Source organism: Fragaria vesca, linkage group LG5 (genome assembly GCF_000184155.1).
Source record: "Fragaria vesca subsp. vesca linkage group LG5, FraVesHawaii_1.0, whole genome shotgun sequence".
Lineage (NCBI taxonomy): Eukaryota > Viridiplantae > Streptophyta > Magnoliopsida > Rosales > Rosaceae > Fragaria > Fragaria vesca.
In genome coordinates, this window is record NC_020495.1 from 18,453,072 (window position 1) to 18,461,215 (window position 8,144).

The 8,144-nt window shown below is 36.6% G+C and overlaps 3 protein-coding genes across 3 annotated transcripts in view; 1 reads left to right on the forward strand and 2 right to left on the reverse strand.

Annotated features, from left to right (window-relative positions):
* Positions 1 to 419: 419 nt before the first annotated feature.
* Positions 420 to 1,070, reverse strand: LOC101293402 (MADS-box transcription factor PHERES 1-like). Its single transcript, XM_004301545.1, has one exon. The coding sequence runs from the start codon at positions 1,068 to 1,070 to the stop codon at positions 420 to 422; it is 651 nt and encodes a 216-aa protein (XP_004301593.1).
* Positions 1,071 to 2,574: 1,504 nt separating this feature from the next.
* On the forward strand, positions 2,575 to 3,991 carry LOC101300149. The gene is made up of 6 exons (XM_004300008.1): positions 2,575 to 2,745; positions 2,833 to 2,958; positions 3,163 to 3,241; positions 3,356 to 3,534; positions 3,629 to 3,701; positions 3,794 to 3,991. The coding sequence occupies exons 1-6, from the start codon at positions 2,701 to 2,703 to the stop codon at positions 3,946 to 3,948; spliced, it is 657 nt and encodes a 218-aa protein (XP_004300056.1). The 5' UTR covers positions 2,575 to 2,700; the 3' UTR covers positions 3,949 to 3,991.
* A 130-nt stretch (positions 3,992 to 4,121) lies between these two features.
* Positions 4,122 to 8,144, reverse strand: part of LOC101300447 (cleavage stimulation factor subunit 3-like) — a 16,604-nt gene continuing 12,581 nt past the window's right edge. The window contains exons 19-23 of the mRNA XM_004300009.1: positions 7,413 to 7,479; positions 7,210 to 7,311; positions 5,872 to 6,021; positions 4,909 to 5,118; positions 4,122 to 4,504 (exon numbers count right to left, since the gene is read on the reverse strand). Coding sequence (XP_004300057.1) covers positions 4,329 to 4,504; positions 4,909 to 5,118; positions 5,872 to 6,021; positions 7,210 to 7,311; positions 7,413 to 7,479 — 705 coding nt within the window. The 3' untranslated portion in view covers positions 4,122 to 4,328. The remainder of the gene's footprint in view (positions 4,505 to 4,908; positions 5,119 to 5,871; positions 6,022 to 7,209; positions 7,312 to 7,412; positions 7,480 to 8,144) is intronic.

Genomic DNA, 8,144 nt, shown 5'->3' on the forward strand with positions numbered 1-8,144 from the left:
AGGATAAGACTTTAATTGGAATGGGTTTTAATTTTCAAATATTTGGGCATTAGGGCATTTTCCCATTAAAGAATCCTTTATATGATCATACGTGGTATATATATACGTACAACCCTCTTTGTTTAGGGCATTTGTGAAGTTTTTTCCTGCATCACGAATTTCTAGTTCCCTTTTTCTACTTGGACACAGATTCTCATCCTTTTTGTATGTTGTATTAGGGACATTTATTAGGGACATTGAAGTATTGTAAAGGATTTTAATCCATGTTCATATATTAAAGTTTTATGGAAGCCAAAGTTACAAAAACTAAGAACTCTGGATATATATACCACGTAAAAATTGATGACTACACGTAAATGATAAGAACACATTAAACCTGAGTCGATTGACTCCGAGCTCAACTTGAAATCCAGTCTGCATCATATCGGGTATTGCATATTAGAAGACCTCTTCAATTGCATGCTTGGAATATAATTTCTGGATGATCTTCGAAGATCATTAATCTCACGAAAAGGAACAGAGTTCAAGTTCGAATTCACCATGGGATGATGATCAAGTGCACCACTTTTGCTGCTTTTCCTCGATAGTGAATCAATCCTCTTTGTTGAAGCTTCTAGCTTTGCATCCAAGGAAGCCACCAGTCTAATCAGTTCTTTCTCAGTACAGTAATCTAATCTATCATCCCATGTCGGGTACAACATCTCCCTAGATGACTTTCGAGCCCTAGATTCTTTCAAACCCTTTATCCAATGACCACCATCTGACTCTCGAGCCCTAGATTCTTTCAAACCCTTTATCTCAGATGAAGGAAGGCTAGCATCTCTGATTGCTGGGTTTGCCTTGTACCCAGCAACAATGCGTTTGACTTGTTCAGGATCTTGGGGCCAAGTCTCTGCTATATTGCTTTGACGTTGGTAGAGGATCAAGCATACATCAACACCACAAAGTTTCGAAAGCTCCTCGGCTTTCTTGAACACATTCTTCTTTCGATCCCGAACCTTTTTACGATCACTCTTGCTTGACGATAATTGTTGTTTGTTTCGTTGAGGGTCCATATTTCTGAAAGTCATATCTGTTGAACGAAACCCTAAATATATTACAGAAAAACAAGGAAATTAGAGGTTTCATAGGACATAAATTACTATTGTGTAAAGACTTGTACTGCCGATCAAATTTGTTTCTTCGATCGATCTACTCAGAAACCCTAATAAACTATAACTGGAAACTTCTGCGCGCATCCACAACAAGCCTAGAACATAACTATTTTCACTCAACAACACACACAACAACATCGATATAATATTCACACTACAACAAAGAAAGAAAGAAAAATCAGAAACAGAAAATATGTACCTTTTTTTTTTGGTTCGAAAGAAAATATGTACCTTGCTTAGTCGAACTTTGACATGCAGCTTCTTGATCTCAATCGCTACCTCTTGGCTTTATAGAACAGAGATGGATCACTATTTTGGAAAGTTATTATTAAGATGAACTTTTTTATTTTATTCGTCAAAAAATAAAAATAAAATAATAGTAGTTTCCCAAATCATGATTGGGTTTCCTAATTTTTTCCACCCGATTGGCTGAGCAAACAATTTTTGTTTACATTGAACTTTTCAAAGGTGATGTTTATTGGTTAATTAAACTTTTAAACGATTAAAATTATGATTTACATCGGCAAAGGTATGTAAATAAGAAAGAGTTCGGACGCATACGTATAAACATTAGAGGAATCGAATCAAGCCATTCAAGTTGTTCAGAACATTCAAAAGCTATGCTGGCTAGCCTATGTGCTATTACATTTGTGGTTCTTGACCATGACATTCTGCAGCCTCCTAAGACTAGTGAATGTCATCTAATGTCTTAGGATGTCATCTAATACATTTCCATACTCCAACTTCAGGTAGTCTGGAGCTTGGATTTCCATAATCCGGCCTTCGAAGTCGACATCCTCCTTTGTGAGTGCCAACGTCGTCGAGAGATGATTCGCCATTTTTTCTTCCATCAAAAATTGGTTGTAGAAAAGTGAAAAACCATGGTTCTCTCTTTTTTCTATTACCTTTATTTTCATAGTTTTCAATGCCAAGCTCAATCGTATTACCTTTATTTTCCACTCCAAGTTAACATGGCCAAGATCTTTGTGTAATAATAAGTGTGGTCACGGTAATGACTTATGTTACGTGTCACCCAGTGTTTACATGGTCAGTCACTGACTAAGAGATTCTTGGTCAGTCATCATTAGATTTACATTCAAGGGTTAAAACATTTCTACTAAAAAATAATTCTTCCCACCATTGGATTTAAATCTAATGGTAACTGACCACGAATCTTTTGGTCAGTCACCGACTAGGTGAACATGACTGCATCGATTAAACTTTTCATTTTAAGTTACAGCACTCCAAAGGGGTTGGAACAGAATGAGGCTGAGGCCTAATGTCCAAAACTACAATGAGCAAATTGATGAATGACTGGCAGAAAGCTTCAACTAAACCTCAGCCAGTCGTTGAATGATAGGCTATCATCCACAACCTCATCGTCTACCAAAGACAAAAAACGGAGTAATAATCCCTACCCTACTCTCTTGCACATCTCTTAGATCGTTTATTCTGAGTCACTCCCACCCAACTTGTTCTATAGACCTTGCCAATTATTTCTGTGAAACGAAGCTTTCGACTGCTTTGCCTCCAATTCCAAGCAAGCATGGCTTCGGCTAATATTCTTTCTATGGCCAAACCATCTCCTCAGGTTCATGCAGCTTCTTACTGACATGTACTCATAGTATGATTGCTAGCTATTTCTCTATAGTTAACGAAAAAGTTATTTACTTCTCAGGAAAATGGGAAGGGGTTTGTAGAATTCTCAAGTACTCTGCGCAACACATCAGCTAATTGCCTTCAGTTTGGAAGGAAGAACTCCGATGATTCTGTCTCTGTTGTTGCCTTCCATAGTTCCCCTGCTGTGAGTAGTACACTTTACTCAAAATCCTTTTTCTGCAAATCAGCTGCCAATACTCAATACTGTAGCTTCCTTTTTAAAACTATGGAGAGGATGATTAAGAAGTTTAAACTTGAGCTACGTTCTTAAATTGTTCACATTTCATTACTATGAAACTCATGATCTCTAATGTTTCCTCATATATTTTTTTTTTTTCATCTACATTAGCAGCAAATGGTAAGTAAAGCGGTAGCATCTAAAAGAACTATCGCCTGCTCTGCTCTGCAAGAATCATCTACTTCCACTGGTAAGTTGCTCCATTTTCATAATGAATCACAGGGAGTCATTGTCTTCTGATTAATCTGACAAGTTATGCAGCATTGGTAAATCGTGAACTCTTCTTGCCCCTTTTACGTGCTAGTTGCTGCTGAAACGAAAGAAGTGAAAGCAGCTCCAGCAAAGCCTAAAGCTCCGGCAAAAGCTCCAGTCAAGCCGTTACCTCAAATGATGGAAGAGGATATAATCCCATCGCTGAAAGCAATACTCGAAACTCCTCAAAATCAGCTCTCTGATATTGAGCTATTTTTTGAAGACAACAAGGTTGGTCTTCTCATCTTCATTTTAGCATTATGCAGAACCTAATGCCGTCCAGTTGATCATTTATGACAACACTGTCTGCTGCTCCGGTTGATAGCTTGAAGGTTCGTTTCTGAAGAAGGGCAATTCATATTCATTTTGGGCATTCTTTCCCAACGGAGACCTCACAGGTACATCTTGTGATCTTCAGAAATAATGTTCAGGTCACAATTATGACATAAAACACCGCTGCTGATACTTCCATGCTTGGCACAATCTGCAGGTCCAAAAGGCTTTTCTTTATCTTCCTACGGCTTAGGAGCAAGCACTGTCGAACCTTTTCTCGTTGATGAGAAGAAGATTACGGCAAGACACATTATCTTTTGGGTTGAAAAGCGTTTGGCAGCTCAAGGAATCATTCCTGTGTGGAAAGACTAAACCAAACTCGTACAAGTTCACCAAACTCACTACCAATGTTGTGAATTTACCGACGTACATTTTTTGTCTATTGACTGGTATCAAATATTTTTGATTGAGGCTCCAAAGTCCGCTGCCCCAATCTCTCCTATACAAAGCAATGACACTTCTCACAATTTTCTAATTTACTTTTTGGAGTCTGCATACATTATTATATTATTGAAAAAGTAACTAATAATCTACATCCTTTCACCAAACGCACAGACCATCTTCCGAAATGAAGAGAAGAAGAAACTAATATCATTGGAGAAAAGAAGAAAGTTGTAAAATGGAACTGTTATTAAAGAAATAATTGATATCATACGTCACGATAAACTAAGCGGGGAAAACGAAATTGTAAATTAGCCAGTGCTACCGGATAAGTCTCCTGAAATTGCACTTCCGTATGAAACAGATCCTGTTTGAGAAGCAGTGCGGCTAGCCGAAGCAGAACGGCTAGCCCTCTGGATCTGCCGTATCCTGAAAGCATCAGTTGGGAGTGGTTGGCTCTGCACTGTAGTTTCATCTTCGTCTTTCCCTGTCAATAATAAGATATGATTACTATTAGCTTCTCAATATAACCTCATCAAAGAGCCAGGAACTCTATGCATTAACAGAACACACTGAGACAATTTGATTTTCACTTGATCAAAAATGGTACTCAAATTAACGATTTCATTAACAGCGGTGTATTTCTCAAGGCAACCATCCTACTAGCAAATTCACAAACTGAAGGCCCAAAAGAATCCACAGCCAAGCTATTCCAATTTGAACACCATAATTAAATCTATGCAATCAGGACGGTAACAAAGTGAATAAATCCAACCGACACTAACCGGAAGATTAGCTTGAACTTCATTTAACAATGACTGTTTAGTGTGTTGCACATTTATGGGATGATAAAAAGGAAAAGGAAAAAGCCAAAGAACAAAAAACACGTACTATCTATATTTTTCCGTTTCCCCCTCGTTGGCTTGAAAGATGAGCCACTTGGGATGGGATGAGACTTGCTTGAAACGGAAAGGTCACTCGTAGAAGGAGCAGGTACCGATGGAAATTGTACATGGGCAGTCCCTGACTTTACAGGCTGTGGTGCTGGTATGTCACTTTGCAAACAAATTGATAGCACAATATCCACGTCTGGGGTTGGGCCTGAAAATTTCAAACAGTAAATTTTCCAATCAACAACAGCATAATTGATTAATTGGGTTGATATAGCAATAAAAATTCATCACCATTGACGACACCAAGCACATTTCATAAGAGAAAACTTAAATGTACTGTCCATGAAATTGAAATATTAAGAAAATAGGAATTCAATGTAGAAGCAAATCTGTCCTAGATAATAGGTTTTTAACTTTTTATACTTTAACAAAAGTTCAAGAAACTACTTATAAATTGTCCATTGAACTACTAAAAAATACTAAAAATCAACTAGCCAACAAACATCTGGGCTGCTACACCAAGATGAATACAACTTGAAAACCAATTAGGACGTTACATCACATTATCACAACCTCACTGCCATCCAAGGAATTGAGGAAACAAAATGCTTCTTAAAAACAGGGGAAGCAAACCCCCATAAAGATTCCAAAAAGTAGATACTCAACCAGCTCTCCCTTCACATCATCAATACCCTCCTATTTCTCTTCATACACAACACTCAAAAGATAGCCATCAAAGTGCATCACCTGGCACCGCCTCTCACTTTTTACACCCAAAACAACTATATCTCTCACAAAATAACTCCCTGTGCAACTTAAAATCAAGATGGCTCTCTAAACAAACTACACTACCACAGAATCATGCATACTAGAAAAAATTTCTCTAGGTATGAAGATAGACTTGCATTTGTATGCAGCAACTCTGGTTTCATTTAATGGAATGAAAGATTTTGAAGTTTACCTTCAATGATAGGTAAATTTGCTAAAAAGGCTACCAAAGCAGGTGGAGTCACTTTAAGTATTTCATCAAAGGCACTCATTGTTTGGCCACCTACTGCTGCAACAACCGGATTTGACAAGGTGCTAGCAGCAGTGAGAACTCCAGCTACCCCTAAAGATAAAATATAAAAAATAGCAGAGGCAGAAGGATCAGCCATTGAGCATTATAACCAAACTATATATCATGTCAATCAATCTACAGTGAAAATAAACTGTAAAGCTTTGGAGTTTGGACATTCCGGAAGCACTCATTTATGAATTATTTAAAGAAAATGAAAAGCAATTACTATAAACTGATGATTCACACTACATTTGCAATAAACAAGCAATTAGTCATTCCCTTTCCCACCAGAAAAACAAAAATATATCAAAACATTCAAAAGTGCAAGAGCAAATGTAATGACTAGATATTTTAATGTGAGCAAAAACTGTAAGGATAGTCAATCCCTCTCAACAGCTGACATTTGAACTTGAATAGTGCTAAAATAAAACCCATGCTTATTATCTGGTCAAACTATACTACCCATGAAATCAGAGTACTAGGTGAAATCAAGCGAAATTGAAACGCCCAACAACCCTGAGACTGAGAAAATAAATGAAAATTGACCCAGACCACACACGGCTGCATAATTCTAACTAGTTATGGATATTGTTGGTCCTGATTTGCAATAGCTGATTACTAAAAACTTCGTTTTAACATTAAATTTGTATTGATAGAAGTGCACAATTAAACTGACACAATATTCCTCTATACATACCAAACAAGGAAGAACTTCAAATTAAACATCCCTATTATGTGATAACTCCCACCCAATTAATTTTTTTTTTTTTTTTGAAAACGAAAGAATTTCATTCAATAAGTTAATGAGAGAAAAAAACTAGAAGGCCATATAGCACAATAAAGCAGATATAGCTAAATCAGGATGAGAGTTCACACAAAATAATGAGTCCCACTTTTAATTATCACTAGGATTAAGTTGTTTTCGTCAAAAGAAACAACGTTTTAATAATAACATTGAACACTTTTTGTGGAAATGGTACCCAGTTAATACATGCAGCCCAGGTCAATTCTTTCTCCTAACCACTATTCTGTTTTGTATGAAGGTTACTTTACTTTGTTATTATCCATACCAAAAATCCAATCAGGGCCTCAATAATTAGATGCAGCCCAGGAAATTCTTTCACCCAGCTACCATTCAGTAAACTGTGAAGGTTAATTTAAAGCTTTATTATCCATAGCAAAGATCTAAGCACGCTCACTAAAAACAACTAAAAAGAAATAACTAAGCAGAATCTCTACCAGGTTTTTGCCTTGGATCATAGATAACCATTTGGTTAGTATCTGGATAAACAACTTTTGCAGACACTGATGAATTGCTTATCAGGCCAGTAGAACCCTTGTCTGCACAGAAAGACCACAAATTGCTAAGCAGTGAGTTAATAATTAAGCAATACCAAACAATTTTCGTTGGCCACGACATCAGTTAAACGCAATAACGCTACCTGCAAGTTCAGATCCACTTAGCATAGTTGACTTCTCTGCTTTCTTATTAATATTTTTAGCAAGCCACTGAAAAAGAGGAAGCAGAGTGACATAAATAAATAAATATGTATATATATAAGCAACTAACTAAACTGAACTGTTTAAAAGTCTTTGAAGCTTCAGGTTTTACATAGGGTTGACAATTTGTTTCTGAGTGTATAACTACAGGTTTTAGATAGAGTTGACAATTTGTGTTAACAGGCCTTCTTCATGTGTTTCATGTTACTTATCAGTTAAAGCTAACTCAACTTCTTTAACATTGACGACACAAAACTAAACCCCAAGAATTTAGAAATGTGTTCTGTTTGGTTGACCCAGTTTCCTTATTAACTATAAATTTCAAAAATGTTTTCCCCAGTTTTAGAAACATAAAAGGCATAGTATACAAATTCATTGGGTGTTAAAGAAACAAGCTGAATTACACAAGACCTCCTGTGTGCCGACACAAAAGAATTATACACTATACTTACATTACTTTGTGTTGAGGACAAGCAAAACTTTTAGGAAAAATTTCAGTTTACTCCTCTGAACTTTAGGTCTAAAATCAGTCTGATACCTCATCTTTTTTTTTAATCAGTTTCATCCCTAAACTTTCAAAATGACATCAATCTCGACCAAAATGACTAAAATAGCCCTTGTTACGGTTTTCCATCAATTACAGCCTCCATTACACCCCAAAAGCATAAACCTAA

What these genes read in the sequence shown, in the direction of transcription:
- LOC101293402 (XM_004301545.1), bottom strand. Translation starts at nt 1,070, where the DNA reads ATGACTTTCAGAAATATGGACCCTCAACGAAACAAACAACAATTATCG.
- LOC101300149 (XM_004300008.1), top strand. Translation starts at nt 2,701, where the DNA reads ATGGCTTCGGCTAATATTCTTTCTATGGCCAAACCATCTCCTCAG. An exon ending in CCTTCCATAGTTCCCCTGCT is followed by an intron (nt 2,959 to 3,162) that starts GTGAGTAGTACA and finishes CATCTACATTAG; the next exon opens with CAGCAAATGGTAAGTAAAGC. An exon ending in AGAATCATCTACTTCCACTG is followed by an intron (nt 3,242 to 3,355) that starts GTAAGTTGCTCC and finishes TTTACGTGCTAG; the next exon opens with TTGCTGCTGAAACGAAAGAA.